Source organism: Centroberyx affinis, unplaced genomic scaffold, assembly GCF_046629955.1.
Source record: "Centroberyx affinis isolate AG114_WGS23_722 - 3 ecotype Tasmania unplaced genomic scaffold, CSIRO-AGI_Caff_v1 ptg006089l_1, whole genome shotgun sequence".
Lineage (NCBI taxonomy): Eukaryota > Metazoa > Chordata > Actinopteri > Beryciformes > Berycidae > Centroberyx > Centroberyx affinis.
This window is the reverse complement of record NW_027283100.1, coordinates 1-16,163: the sequence shown is the minus strand read 5'-3', so window position 1 is coordinate 16,163 and position 16,163 is coordinate 1. Positions and strand designations below refer to the sequence as shown.

The window sequence follows — 16,163 nt, the reverse complement described above, 5'->3', positions numbered from 1 at the left end:
AAGGAACTAAAAACATGAGGAAGGGAGGAGGGAAGGGAGGATTAATGAGGTATGACCTGTTACACAGTTACAATCATTATGACTCAATATTACAAATGAAAAGCAATGGAAAAAATCCCTGTTTATTTTATTTCTGAACAGAGGTGTGAGCAAGTCAAGTCCCAAGTCTCAGTCTCAAGTCTAAATGTAGAACAGCAAGTCGAGTCAGAACAAATCAAGAGTCCAGTATCAATTTAATATCTTAAAGAAAACTAAATATCTAGGACTTTTCAATGCAATATGGTTTTAATAGGATAAAAACTTGATAAGAGCATCATGAGTTTGATTTCTATAATCAGTTTCAACTTCAATAAATTCAATCATTCCATACAAATTCAGAAAACAGAATTTAAATTCAGTCGTCTGCTGGAACAAATCTCATCACTTTCAATCTAAGTCATTTACACAAACACAAGATCTCAAGTCAAGTCAAGTCCCAAGTCACCAGAACCCAAGTCAAGTCAAGTCTCAAGTCTTCTCTTCATGCACCAAGTCAAGTCTCAAGCAATTAAAACTGTGACTCGAGTCCAAGTCATGTGACTCGAGTCCCCACCTCTGGGCTGCGATCATAGACAGGCTCCGATGTAAACAAACTAGTTGGCTGACTAGCGATATTTATATGCCCACCTTGCATGAAGCCTTCTCTTCATGCATCAAATCAGTGACTTGACTCCCCACCTGTGTTTCTAACAGATGTTAGATGTCAAATATCTGACAAGGTACAACAGACTCAGGCAGCCGTACCTCTGCAATCCTGAGGATGGAGTCTCCGTTGATGTCAAAGGTCGGGGAGTAGGTGATGCACAGCAGGACCTGGACACACAACACAGGAGACACAAACACACTCTAAATAGACTTTAAAGGAGAGTTTAGTCTGTGCTGAGTGTGTTTAGTCTTTATAATATGTAGCAATGTAATCAATTAATTACTAATGCAACTGTGATTATTTGTCATCACCTGTGGTCAGACTTCCTTTTTGTGAGTATTTGTATGTATATCTGCCTTTTCTCATCAAAGACACACCTGATCAATGTCCTTTTAAAACTGCACTAGGGCAACTTTGCACATTGGTGGCTCCAAATGGCAGCGAGAAGTAACTGTTTTAAAAATGTGAACTTCAATAGAAATCCTGTAAGGTAAATGGTTGATCTCTGCTTAATTCACACAAAACGTCTGATCGCGATCTACCGGAAAAAATGTGTCATGCCCTCACATCAGCCACTGGCTTAAAGAACTATCATCCTGTCTTGCACTGGAAAAACTAACATATAGTCTCAAACGTAAGCTCTGTGAATTCTACAAAATTTGGGGCCTTTTTCTACGTCTTCTTGAAAGCGAAGATCTGCAACACCTTCTGGATTCACGAATCCTCTCCTGGCTAGTCCTATATAGGCGTTTGATACTATAGTATGTATATTTGTATTGAAAATATCTATTATTCTTATGCTATGCTCTACATTTGTATGACACTCCTCTGGTTGTTACTGCTCTATTGTCTGCACATTCGCCGTACTTTATATATCTAAATGGAAATGCACTGTATCTTTTATCTCATTACCATAGCTGTCACTCCTGTTTTTCTTTTATTTGTTTGTTCGAAGGGGCAATTGTCTACATTGTATGTTAACTTTTACATTGTATCCTTGATTTAATGTTCATCAAAAATCCCAATAAACAAATGCTTTAAAAAAAAAAAAAAAAGAAATCCTGTAAGGTGCTGTCAGTAAACTGTTTACCAACAGGCTGGTCTGTGATGCTTTATACCAAAGTAAACCAAATAGGCAAGAGAGGAAAAGATCTAACGCTGGTGAGTCCAGCTTCCTCTGGACGGAGCCCTGCTCACTGCTGGTTAGGAGACGGTGTGGATTTTGCTTCTAATTTTCAATTCCTCACTTCCTGTGTGGGGAAAACTTCCCACCAGTGACCACACTGACACCAGAATTCCACCTGGGCAAATAGGGAGAATCTACAGCATTTCAGTTAGTGGGGGATGGGACGCTCTTCTCTTTTGCAGCCCCACTTTGTGATCCATGTTACCTTCATGACTTCCACCTGCAGGTCTTCGTGGAGAGCCGGGGTGACTCTGATGGCCTCCAGCATCTGGCTGAGCAGCTGTTTCTCCAGGACCTCCACCTCCATCCCGACCCCGCCCACAAACCTGTCCTCACACAGCAGCTTCTGGAGGGGAGAAGGGAGAGAGAGAGGACACTTTCGTTTTCCCTTTGGTGTTGGAATTGGCTCGTCATCAGTGTCAAAAAAAAAAAACATGAATCTTCACATTTTCTGGACACAAAACCTCCATTCATTTCCAAATTTGCAACACGAAACTTTCAATCAACTCATTGCCAGATCATTTCCATCCTGACAGCTACAAAGGGAACAAACTTTGACATTTCCAAATAATTCATTTTGGAGGGTAGAGCAGTACTGAAGTACCAGATCACCAGAACATGCAATGAATACTGGAACTGATCTATGATGGTTAGATACATAACCCGGTTCATCGCTTCTTTTAATATTATTTTTTCAGCACTTGGAAAAAAAACAACTTGGGTGTGAAAAATCCTGACGACAAGTCGATTTGTAGACCATGAATTATATGCAGAAGCAGAAGAATATTATTCAGGATAATAATAATAATATTGAGGTTTGGAAATCACAGTAGTCAATATTCCAATGTTATTTTTTAAATCAGAAATGCATTGGCTAGCTTAAAGCAGCTGGAAGTGGGCCTACTCCAGCTTGAAAAGGTTAAAAGTGGACTTCATTAGAAAGAGTTGATCTTTTTGAAAATTTCTCAACATTCTCAGTGTTGACAATGTGACTAACAGATGCCACTTTTCGCTCACACCATTCATTTCTATGGGAAAACAATTAAGATTGAATTTAAGTATCGTAAAAGTTGAATACATCTGCCTATCTCCTAAAGTACCTATACATTTTAAAATTAGAACAGATAGAACAGTTTCTCGCTGCAAGTATATAGAGGTAATTAGAGTTAGATTCGATTTTGGAGTGAATTCTAATAATTATAATAATAGTGATCACAAAATAGCGGGAATATAAATTATTTGTACAATTATATATTCCAGTACCTGCATGGCAGTAAGCGCCGTCTGTCCCAGTTTGGTGTTTTTAGACTCCAGAGCCATCTGTAGAGGCAGCAGACAGCGCTCTCTGAAACAAACACAGAACACACACTGGTTACAACATGAAACTGAAATACAAATAAAAACGAGAGTTTGTGGAAAAAATGAAATCTAACTAAACTCAATCTTGTCTACTTGTCAAATATAGCAAATCTCTTTAGTTTTTGTCTTTTTGTTTATGTGCAGGGTAAAACATATTTAATTATGGGCAGAAAAGTTTGGGCTATTTTTACTGAATGTTAATTGAAACATTACACAATACCTGTTGCAAACATATGTAAAAATACCTGTTCTGAACTTCTATCACACCTTTAAAAAATACCACCCCTGCCAAAAATATTGCAACTAGAGATGTAAAAAACTATACAAAAAATTGTAAAAAAAAAAAAAAAAAAAAAAAAAGTATAAACTAAAACTACCAAGCCCACATTGAAAACTACTTCAATCTACAGATATTGAAATTAAAAATCCCAAACTATATCAAAATAAAAACTAATAAAGTCAAAACAAGTGTGTGGAAGTCAGAACAGCCGCCGACACATTTCAACCAATTAGTTGATTAGTTAATTATCACCATAAAATAGTTACTTGATTTGTGGGAAAAGCTCAGCCTGGCCGCACACTCTTTCAGGTACAGCGACTTTATTTTCCGCCTTTTTCCACGTTTTTAGATACGAGGTCAATGAGTATTTTGTTTACAGTCCAGCTAACACACACACACACACACACACACACACACACACACACACACACACACACACGAAGAATAGAGAATAAGAATAGATGAGAAGAGGGAGGCGCTGACTAACAAAAGGAGATCAACCCAAGGGGAATAATGGAGTTTTGCGTGATCTTCCCTCTTCTGTCGTGATGTTTCGTGGCTCCGTGGACGATGGAGGCACACGGAGCTCGGCAGGGTGTGAAATGTCCTCGTCCCACACTGAGCCGAGAGGAAGTGAGCCTATCCGTGTCTCTCTCTGTCTCATCCATCCTCTCTCTCTTTCTGATGCTAAAAGGATCACTATGCTCCGAGTAGTCTCTCTCTCTTTCCACTCGTTTCCTCCGTCCCGTCATATCTCTCTACCTTTCTCTCTCCCTCTTTATTTCATCCTCTCTCTCTGTGACTCTCTCTCTCTCTCTCCTTGTCTCCCTTTTCCTCTCTCATTTTTCACTCACTCCTTCCCTCTCTCTGTTTTGCCCTCCCTCTCTCTCTATTCCTCCCTCTCTGTATTTTTCTATTTTTGTATCTATGTATTATTTTTCACTTGCCTTCTCTACCTTTGTCTCTCTCTTTCTCTCTCTCTCGCTGTCTCTCTCTCTCGATCCTTTCTCTAACTCTCTTCCTCCCCCTTTTTCTCCTTCTCTATCTCCCCCTCTCTCTCAGTTCCCTTCTCTTCCTCCCTCTTTCACCCCTCTCTCTCTCTCTGTTTCACTTTCTCCCTCCTTGTCTTCCCCCATCGTTCTCTTTCTCTCTGTTCTCTTTCTCTCTCTGATTTCTCCTTCTCTCTCTTCCTCCCTTCTTCTCTCCCACCCTCTCTCTCAGTCTTCCTCCCTCTCTATATCTCACCTCCCTCTTCTCTCCCTCTCCATCTCTCTCTTTATTCCACCCTCTCATTTCAATTCACCTCAATTCAGGTTAACTCAACATACTTTGTTGGCACAGATGTTAGATGAGCAGGATTGGCATGTAATAAAACCTCTCTCTCCCTCTCTCTCTCTCTTTCTATCTCTCTCTCTCTCTCTCTCTCTCTCTCCAAGTTCAAATTCAAATCTGATCTATCGGCATGACAGGACAGAAACCTGTCTTGCCAAAGCAATGCACTAGGAATGCACCGATATATCGGTCCAATATTGTTTTAACTGATGGTATTTAGCCGATTGTGGAATTGGCATTTTTGTGACCTTTTTTTCTAAGCATGTGTCCTTAATACAACTGCCAAATTAGCAATAGAATAAAACTGACATGGTCTTTTTAAGAAACAAACACGTAATTATCGTAAGATAAGCGGGTCTGAAAAACTTGACCTGTTTTGCACCTGCAAAAGTCTTACAAAATATGGGAGAGAAACTATTAGATATCAGTCTCCATCTATATCAGTGATTGATACCACACACCAGTGATCCAACCTATATCCAGTTCATGAAAGCTCTTCTATCTGCTGTTCTAAACAGCCGGTGTCTGGTAGCTCTTTCCTGGAAAAAAATCCTCTGGCACACAGGAAGTGATGCGTTTTATATTTCCGGCTTGTTTGGAATAAACAGAAGAAGAAGAACTAGGTAGTTAGTATGAGCAGCGATAGCCACCATGGCTGAACAGACAAAGAGAAGAGCGCCACCTACAGAGACTCAAAATGAAGTGTTTATTCATGTGTATTGTCCCTGTCAAATAACTTCATAAAATAAAAATAAATCACGTTTCAACCCCTGGCTTTCCTCAGCTATGAAAGCTAAATACTGTAGCGCTGTAGTGTAGGAAAGAGTCTGTTATGTAACTCGGCCACGATGCCGAACCACAATGCTGGAGCTTTATCTTTCCTTCCCTTTGTCTTGTTCTCTCTCATTCTCTCCCTTACTCTCTATCTCTCTCTCATTATTTGTAGTTGAGTGAGTCACCATGCGAGGCTGCTGATAGTAGCTACTGTACTTCATCTCCCAGCTCTCAGGCTGTCACAACTACACTGTTTCAAATGGACTGGAAGGAGCCACAGTTGACCCAACGGTTCTCATCATTTCCAGTGAGATCAGAGTCTGTTTATGTGCATATACAGTATAAAAAACATAATAAGCCACTGAGAAAATAACACACAGATTGTGTATCTCGCCTCAGAAGAAGCAGAGAAACAAAGAAATATGCAAACAAGCAAGAAAAAAAAAAGAAATGTTGTGTCACATTTAAGACATAAGACACAAAATTCAAAGGAATATAACCTTTTTATCATTTGCTCAGAAATGTCAATAAACAACTTTGTGTGATTATACCAAAATGCTATGTTGGTAATGGTTTTCAAATGAGTTCTATTCAAAAATGCTATATAACCATTTACAAAAAACATTCCTTTTCAAGTTCACCATTTAATATCTCTAAATATAGAGGATCCAGCCTGTAAAAGTGTCATTATTTTGTCAACCAAGGACTTCTGTTACTAACTACGCTTTGGAAAAACATAATTTGTTTCCTTTTTGAGCTGTCAATCATTCTGTAAGAGTAGGTATCATCTTTTTTAAAATGGTGGACATCCCATTTTGTAACAAAGGTCTTGAAATCTTTTTGTTTTGCGAAGACAGGGGAGCACACTGGCTGAGAACCATAGCGCTACATTACAAAGACATTATCATCAATATTTAATCAAATAATCTCTAATAAAACAACAGAGGTTACTGAATTAATAATTCATCTCGTGTTGAGCTGTTGAGTATCTAGAATTTACGGCAGCCTCCACGGTCCAGCGGCCAGCAGTAACAGCTCTCCGCTCGCTTCATGCTTGAGACGCCCGACTCTCTGCTTCACATTTTAAACATTCAAACACTCCAGAGCGTCTTCCAGTGAGCGCAAAACAAGAATACACTTCAGTTCTTGGATCAGCAACATTACAAGCAACCAACTGTAAGGAGTGCAAGAACCAGAGGCAAATTTCCAAGACAATAGATCTGACAAACTATTCCTGTGTTCCCAGAATGATCATTTAAACGCACAGTAGTATGTAAGTAGTACTATGTAATTTCTGCTGCTAGGGGTCTCTCAATCAAAACAATAACAAAAGACGTAGTTTGATGACATCGTGAAGTAGCGTGGGATCATGGGAGGTTTTTTTACGGGAATGAATAATCGTGATCCGTCATGAGTGAGCGATAAAAACAACAGAATGAAAAAAACAACAGAGCGGCTAGAGCGGCTAGCTAGCTAGTGGGCCGACTTCCTTCCTCACTCTCTGACGGATCATCTGGTGTTTCCCGTGTTTCCCCGGAAGTTAGGGGGTAAAGGGGATATGACATCATGACAGGAAGTTAGGGGGTAAAGGGGATATGACATCATGACAGGAAGTTAGGGGGTAAAGGGGATATGACGCCATGACAGGAAGTTAGGGGGTAAAGGGGATATGACGCCATGACAGGAAGTTAGGGGGTAAAGGGGATGTGACGCCATGACAGGAAGTTAGGGGGTAAAGGGGATATGACGCCATGACAGGAAGTTAGGGGGTAAAGGGGATATGACGCCATGACAGGAGACCAAATGAAACGCACCGTTACCTTGAATAAAATTACGGATTTCTCTGGGTTTGAACATTGTTGGAAACATTTGGGATAATGTAAGTACACAACTCAAAAAAATATACATAGCATATAACATGGGTCTAGTCGTTTTTAGATATTTTAATGCGGAAATGTTATTATACCTTTAAGACAGAGGAGTGCTACAAAAGGAAACAGAGGGCTATCAGGTGACGTAATGCAACTTCCATATTCGAGGTCATCAGCTCTTGGGCAACAGTGGCTATAAACAGTTGATTGCATTTCTCAACATAGCTTAGTCATCTCAACATAATTTAATAGTCATGTTCTGTTTTTGACTGGGAACTGATCATTTTTGCCACTGATCCATCTGATTGATTTTGTGTTCAGATCATGTTACCTTAGCATATCTGGTCAGCTAACCATCACTGTCTTGTAAACACATCTGATTTGCACACTAGCTAACATATCTAGCAGAAGCTATAGCATTAGTGTTGGCTAGTTACTAGTTGCACGTTACGTTATCATCAGTTGCTCTGCTAAATGAGCCTGGTAGTTAGCTAGCTAACAGTTTGTTCAGGTTAACTGAGCTGACTCTTCTCAAGCTACAACTCTTCATGTTTTGGAGTAGAGACTAGGGCTAAAGACAAGACAGTTTACTGTGTCACAGTAACCTACATTTGGAAACAAATCCACCTTATCACACTATCCACTTTTACTGAGAACGTTACTGAATTGACCTACACTCACACCAACATCTTTCTCAGATATCTTTCCTGCCCGGTTGTTATATATTTATTCATTATTTGCGCACAGCCAATTCTCCAGTGGACCTCCATGATGAAACCAAATGTGGTTGCTAGGAGATTTGTGATGCAACTAGAACTAAGAAGAGGTACAAAGTTTTTTTTTTTTTTTCTAATTCAAGACGAGCATATTAGAGCATATTAGAACATGTCCACTTAATATCACATATTCTGTGGCAATTTTCCTGGTGCAGTGGCACTTTGTTGCTCAAAGGCACCCTGCTTAAATGTAACACTTTCTTCACACCCACAGTTAAGTTCAATATTTGCATTATCATACCAGAAATGATTTGCTCATTCAAATTCATTCAAATCATACAATCTATGTAGTGCAGACGTGTGTAAGCTGCAGGGCTCAGAGAAGAAGTTTCAGCATTCACATATCTTACTACTAGTGTAGTATAGATATGCACAGGACATCCGGGTGTTGGGGGGTAGATAGGCCTACCTTGCTAGCATTACTACCACTCTGTCTTTATGCTGTTAGCATCACAAAGTTATTACTCTTTATTACTCATTATTAGACTCTTACCATTTTACAGAGGGCTTTCAGGTATGTAGCACACCCTCTGTTGGCCATGTTGGAGGTCCATAAATCTTAGGCAACAGTGGCTGAACAGCTGATTGCGTTTCTAAACGTACAACTTGTCCGTCTCATTCAACAGACACGCTTCATTTCTGTGCTGTTGTTGACTGGGAACCGATCACTTCAACAGATACATCTGATCGATTTTCTGTTTAGATAATGTCAGCTTGTTAGCTAGAAAATAGTATCCGGTTAGCTAACCATCAATTATTAGCACACTAGCTAACATATTCAGTGGAAGCTATTGGTGGTAGCTAGAAGTCACATGTCAACATTATTGTTGGTTGCTTCATATAGACTACCCACTCATTCAAGTCTGCAGGTTTATTGCAGGAGGGTGACTCATGTTTCGACTAAGGAGGCACGCAATCCCACAACAATCCTGTTCTAGCCTGAGTTGTAGATTTAGCCATTACTTGCCGTGGTTGCTAAGAGATTTGTGACCCAACTGCAAAGCGTGTAGTCTAGGCTACAGACAGAAACACTCCAATAGTTCTCGTGTCTTTTTCTCTTAGCTGTGACAGATATTCATGCCAATGAAGCTTTGAACTCAATTGAATTGAAGTGAAAGGTCTGACATTTAACTTACCGAAGTTGCGATGGGGAAATCTTGGCTGATCCATTCTGAGACTCAAGGGTTTCTGTGATATAACAGAACAAAGAGAAAACACATTGTAGTAAAGAAACATCCGACGGTGGACTAACAGACTGTTGCATTGCATTCAAAGTCGGAAGTGAAATTCCCATCTGGCAGGTCGTAATAACAAGCTCCTTGCGTTCCAGCTCGGAAAATCCAGGGAAAAAACATGGACGCCCGTGAGATTTTCTTTGGCCAACATAAAATCCTGTTCCTCATGCAACAACAAATGTTATGTCAGTGGTATTTGGCAACATTAGCTCGCTAGTTAGCATAGAACATTAGCAACTGTGAGTGCAACTTTACATTTCAAATTTATATTTTTAACCATTTACCACACCGGTATTTTGATAGATTTAAGGTCATGCAATGCTGAAAATCAAACTTATAGAATTATAGAGTTAGATATAACTAGATATAACTAAACCCCAAACCCAAATCTGTGTAAAGCCTGACATCTAATGGTAAAAATCATACCACTGAAATTGCCATCTGCTATTGGCTGATCTTTGGTGCCAGGTGATGTCACCACCTGTCTGTAAAAGGTGACATCACTTTAAGTACTCTTTAAGTGTGTTTAGAGCATAACAATCATATTAAAGTAATGCTGTGTCGCGTTTAAACCTCAGTGTTGAGTTTCCTACTTTCCACTGTTCTGTCGCATTTTTCCACAGCATAACTCTCCTGGTACTGTTCAGACTGTGTCACTGTGGTGTGTGTGCGTGTGTGTGTGCGTGCGTGCGTGTGTGTGTGTGTGTGTGTGTGTGTGTGTGTGTGCGTGCCTGTGTGTGTGAGTTTCAAGGTTTTTAGTAGAAGCTGTAGCCTTGCCATTGCGCTATATATTTGCGTGTGCATGAGTGTTTCAAGGTCTGCAGTCCACTTTACCCTTGTGCTAGGTTTATTCATATGCCCTTGTGTGTGTGTGTGTGTGTGTGTGTGTGTGTGTGTGTGTGTGTGTGTGTGTGTGTGTGTGTGTGTGTGTGTGTAAAATTACATGATTCTCCCTTCATCAGCACAATCTGAACCCAGTCTCTACCTGCTGTCTCACTGTTCTTCACAGCAGAGTTTCCCCTGCCGCTGACCATCCTGCCTAATAATAACATCACCATTGAATTCAATGGGCAGTGTGAGTTTCACATGGTTTAAATGCTGTTTCAGAGAATTTCCTTGGTATTGGTTTCCATGGAGAGTTTTAGTGTCACGTGGTCTAAATGCTGTTTCAGAGGCGCTGAAGCGTTCAGATAGACAGCAGTTAGACTTCCTTAGGGTTCTTCTCAGAGGGACAAAGATCCACCTAGAACCATGTGTCTGAAGAACCTTCTTTTGTTTCAAAGGTTCCTCTGGGGTTCTTTGTAAGTTGTATCGAGAACACTTGTCATATGGAGAACCCTGTTTGGAAGAGATTCTTTGGCAGCAGGGGAAGGCTAGATAGACAGTGGAAATTTTTCAGACTTAATAATTTTCTATTCTATTGTTAGCAGACTTTATTTTGAATGAGTGAATGAAACAACACATTCATGTCAACAACAAGGCGCTATTCTGTAACCTGAAAACACTGGCAGTTATTGAGGGACATTTGCATATTATAGCACTTACTTTTTATAGTTTTCTACCACTTTGTGGAGAATAAAAAGTGCTTTCATACAGAGCAACATAGTTCACTTATATGGTTCCGTGTAGAACCCCTGGGGATAGTTCTTGTTCGAGCCTTCAGAACATGAGGGTTCCTTGCAGAAACTTTCAGGGTTCCAGATGTAACCATGTACAGTGGGTTCTAGTGGTAAGGGTTCTAGTTGAATCCCTCTGACAGGTTTCTAGGTATATCATTCACAAAGGGCTCAACCTAGCTGGTGCAGACAAGAAAAATCCACCATTTCACAAGAACTACAGCAATCTTATAATAAATAAAGTATAATATGTTATAGGAATATAACAGGAGTAGTGATAGTGATACCATAGGAGATAAAAAATGCTGTTGAGTGTGATAGGGTCACCAACAAACACACTTTAAGCCTCTAAAGGAATACAATATAGTGATTTTTGCACACACGCACCACGCGCACACACTAGCAGACTCTAAACAAGCACGAATAGACTCTGACATGCATTCCGTATTATCTATTATATCATATGACTGCCTGTGAAACAGCTGTCATCATCACTGTCGCTTAACACTACAGGCACCACCCTAACGGAAAATCCCTGTAATATTTCTATAGAGACTTATAGTGAGTCTGTGGTACTCAGTAGTGAGTTTATACTGACCTTATGGTACTTTATGGTGTTTTTATATGGTATCATAGGGACGTGTAGGTTTACTATGACACCATGGGAGATAAAACTAAAACATTAAGTACAATAAGGTATTGAGTACCACAAACACTCTTTAAGCCCTTATAGGAATAATATGAGTATTGAAGTCGTGCCATGGGAGATAAAAAAAAAAAATACCTTTAAGTACAAAAAGATGACTACTGTATCACTACTACATTCCTATAATATTCCTATAGGGGCTTATAGTTTTGCGGTGATATTTATTATAGGATTACTATGGCAGGTGCCTTACAGTCGCTTATTTCCCCTACTCCCCCCCTGCAGCCGGAGAGACAGGCTACTCACCGCAGGCGTAGACGCAAGCATCGCGGATGGCTTTGTGCCTGTGTCCGGACGCGTCTTTCTGCAGCTTCCGCAGGATTTCCTCCATGGTCGCTCCTTAGAATAAACGGCGTTAGAATGAAACGGAGCGTCGGGCGGGCTGGTTTGTGTGTGTGTGTGCGTGCGTGTGTGTGTGTATGTTTTTTTTGTTTTTTTTTCTTCAGGGCCCCAGTGACAGTGACAGCATCCCTGAATCCCCCGAAGGCGATGATTCATTCCTCCGACCAGCCAGTGATGTCAGGCCGGCCGTCAATCCCATGAAGATGGAAGGAGGAAGCGCCTATTTCTGCATATATCCACCCCTCCTTACGGCTTCCAGGCAGAAAGGCGATTACGAATTGTCATCTACACAGCAATAATCACAAATTGTCATCCGTTCAGAGAAGAATGAATTCAGTTTTAGAAACGCGTATCCTCGTCGCCTGTCATTTATTTTACAGCACTACCGTGTTTTGAAATCCGGTCCAGCTGATACTTGTATTCCTCGCGGCGTCCAGGTCCGTTAACTTCTATCCCCCCTATCAAGGCGCCTGCTCGGCAGGGAATTACCGCTGCGCTGTATGAGACCGTTCCTACGGGTTTTTCTCCAACCTGGCAACACTGTATTTACACTAATTCCCCGTAGGAAAGCTTGAAAACGTGGTGAGGACTTACCGGGAGCGACTGGAATAGGATTTCCTGGTTCAGCAGGGCGACAGGTGGAAGCTCGGATGTGTCAAACCAGCAGGAAATAACCAGAATAAGAGCAGAAGTTAGGTGACTGTTCCTTCAAAATAAAAGTGTAAATTTGTCATTTTAGAAGGCTACAGAACACTAATAATACTGGATTGAAATATGGAGTGAAACAAGGTATAGCAGTAAAATATATATTATAAAATGTATTATATTGTATTATTGTCTATGGTATTTCCTCATGAAAGGAGGAGTGCTAAAAAAAATTAGCTTATTATTCATATATATATATATATATATATATATATATATATATATGTATTTTATTTGCAGGTGCAATATGCAACATTTTTGACATTAAAAAATATTATTAAATAGAATAAATTCTACATGATTATACAGTCTGTGTGTCCCTGTGATTTAAATGACGTTGAGGATGTTTTGGGGTGTATATCATTTGTTGTGTTGTGTGAGCAGGAAAGACACAGCAACAACAACAATGGAGGAAAGCAGAAAAAAAAAAAGAACAGCGAAGCTAAACATGCAGCAGATAAGACCCATTCAAAAACACAGTGAACATTGTCATTACTTTTTTTTTTTTTTTTTTTTTTTTTTTTACTGCAGATTGGCTGTGTTCACTGTCTGTTTGTTCCACATCTGTAGGGGTATATTGGAGTTACCTCAGCATCAGGATAGAGGCCGTTACAACATCGACAGATCATCAAGATGAGTGACAAGTGCTGGGGCGGGGACTTCACCAACTGAAGGGGAAGGAGGGCGGGACTAACAATACACTTCACTGACGTCTGCCTATACTGTATATCTGTGTGTGTGATAAAGACGGCTGTGGACTGAACCAGGGAAGCACAGCCTGTTAGACCTAACCCCAAAAGAGGAACATTTATTTAAAGACTGTGGACCCAACACTCAAAACCTCTTCTTCCCTGCCGGCCCTGCTATTGGCTCCATCATTACAAACACAGGCTGCACGGCCGAGCTTTGTTCAAACCCACAGAACTTTATTTTAAACTCTAGTCAAGATAACAAGTTTTCCAAAGAGACCAAGTGTGTCATGCTGAATTACAGGGAAATGTGTATATAATGATGCACAAACATCTAGATTTTTTCCATTTGATGTAATGGTGCAGCCATAAAAACATGGCGTCTTGTATTTGAATATTTCATTCAATATAAGCAGCTAGAGCTTCAAGAAGGAGTTGGACCGAGCAGATACAGAATATGGATGTGGAAGGGTAAAGTCAAGAAAGGTCAGTGTACAAGGGTTTAAAACCCACTGCATAATTTATGTATTTTTTTAGTGTGTGTGAGGCAAGAACCAGAGTGTTTTCCCATGTTCTGGAGGACCAAATGCAACTGAGTCTGGAGAAAAGGGGTGTCAAAGCTAGCTGAGAATGAGGAGAAGGAGATGAGGTCTCTCTGAATGACGTCAGTGGATGTTACCCAGCTGGAAAGCAAAGTGGAGATGTTGACTAAGCTCCTGGGCCAGCTCCAAGCAGAGAAAGACAACATCTAAAGGGAGAGAGTGACAGTGGGTGCACAAAATGACTGATGTTTTGTTGTTCTTTTAGATGCTTCCTAACATCACATTCACACTGTGAGCTACACAATCAGCAAGTAAGTCCATTAATTTCCTACAGAGCTAAGAGACCAGAGAAACTTGGCCCATGTGCGGATGCTCAACAGGCTTGCCAGGGCTAGAAACGCTGGCCTTGGCTGAACTTATTACAGTCAGCAGCCAGATTTCCATGCTGCTTCCTTGTTTCCCTACTGATGTGATTTAGTTTCATGAATAATAGTTCTGCCTGGCGAGTGCAAAATGGATGTAAATTTGGCAGAATTTGGAGTTTTGCTTAATTGAAACGTCTTCTCAGGCCATAAACTGTTACGATTGGTTCAATCAGGAGACCAATCAAAAAATAGATGAGGCGAGCCAATTTGAAACATACAAACATTTGTGTTAGCTAACTTACTCTGTCTTTGACAATGCCAGCTCTTCCCATCACGATTCCGCTTGATGTTTCAAATTGGCTCGCCTTCTCTATTTTTTGATTGGTCGCCTGATTGAACCAATCATAACAGTTTCTGCCCTGAGAAGACGTTTCAATAAGCAAAACTCCTATCTGCGGAAATTTGATTACAGCCATTCAAAGCTTCCCAGTTCTCTATACAACGTTTATTTTGGAAGACTACAGGAATAAACGATGCTTGGAGAATGGTTGCATCCATCCTTGGGGTCGAAGATAAGCTCTGAAGTCATTCAATGTATTTTTTTTTCTGTTCTGCAACAAAAAAACATGATTTGTATAAACACATGGCTTATTTTTAGTAATAAAAACTGCACAAGACCACGACATGCAACTGGAGCCTCTCACACAGACAATCAGCAGAACAGAGCAACCCATCAACCAAGTTGCTCTCAGTGTGTAAAACAGGTAAGAACAACTCCAGCAAGCCTTGTATGTTGGGAAGAGCAGAGGTGGAAAGTAACTAAGTACATTTACTCGAATACTGTACTTAAATTACAATTTTGAGGTACTTATACTTTACTTGAGTATTACCATTTTATGCTACTTTATACTTCAACTCCACTACATTTCAGAGGGAAATATTGTACTTTTTACTCCACTACCTTTATTTGATAACTTAAGTTACTAGTTACTTTGCAGATTCAGATTATTAATACAAAATATAATCAACTAATAAATTGTGATGTATTATTATAGATTAGTGTAAGCTACCCAGCAGTATATAAAGTAGTGGAAATCAGCCCCCACCTTTTCCAGCTGCAACATTAAAGTGATGCTTACACATTAATGTATCAATAATTATAATTCAATAATATAATATATACTGTGTGATTCTGAAATGGGTCATTCTGCATAATGAGTACTTTTACTTTTGTTGCTTAAAGTACTTTTTGATGCTAATACTTGTGTACTTTTACTTAAGTAACATTTTGAATGCAGGACTTTTACTTGTAACAGAGTATTTTTATACTGTGGTATTTCTACTTTTACTTAAGTAAAAGATCTGAGTACTTCTCTCACCACTGGGGAAAAGTCATCAGTGTCCTGGTCCTGACAAGGAGGGAAGAGGAGATAGAGGAAAAAAAAGAAGACTGAGAAGAAGCACAAGAAGAAAATGGAGTCCACTTCCAACTCTGACTCCAACAGTTTCCTGAATTTCCTCAAGCAAAGAACCTGAGCACATTGACACTTGTGTGTGCGCACACACACACACACACACACACACACACCTGCTCACACCCACTTATAACACCCATCACCTCCTGCCACAACCAAAAATTATTAAGAATGACAAAAATATTAAGAGAATCAGCAACAAACTAAGATCTACATGAAGAGGGA

General features: G+C 40.0%; 1 protein-coding gene across 1 annotated transcript in view; it reads right to left on the bottom strand.

The window, feature by feature from the left end:
- Nucleotides 1-12,151, bottom strand: part of arfgef3 (ARFGEF family member 3) — a gene marked incomplete at its 3' end in the record, with an annotated part of 45,515 nt that extends 33,364 nt beyond the window's left edge. The window contains exons 1-5 of the mRNA XM_071512105.1: nucleotides 12,067-12,151; nucleotides 9,400-9,451; nucleotides 3,135-3,216; nucleotides 2,077-2,217; nucleotides 784-852 (exon numbers count right to left, since the gene is read on the bottom strand). Of these exons, the coding sequence (XP_071368206.1) occupies nucleotides 784-852; nucleotides 2,077-2,217; nucleotides 3,135-3,216; nucleotides 9,400-9,451; nucleotides 12,067-12,151 (429 nt within the window). The remainder of the gene's footprint in view (nucleotides 1-783; nucleotides 853-2,076; nucleotides 2,218-3,134; nucleotides 3,217-9,399; nucleotides 9,452-12,066) is intronic.
- Nucleotides 12,152-16,163: the final 4,012 nt, after the last annotated feature.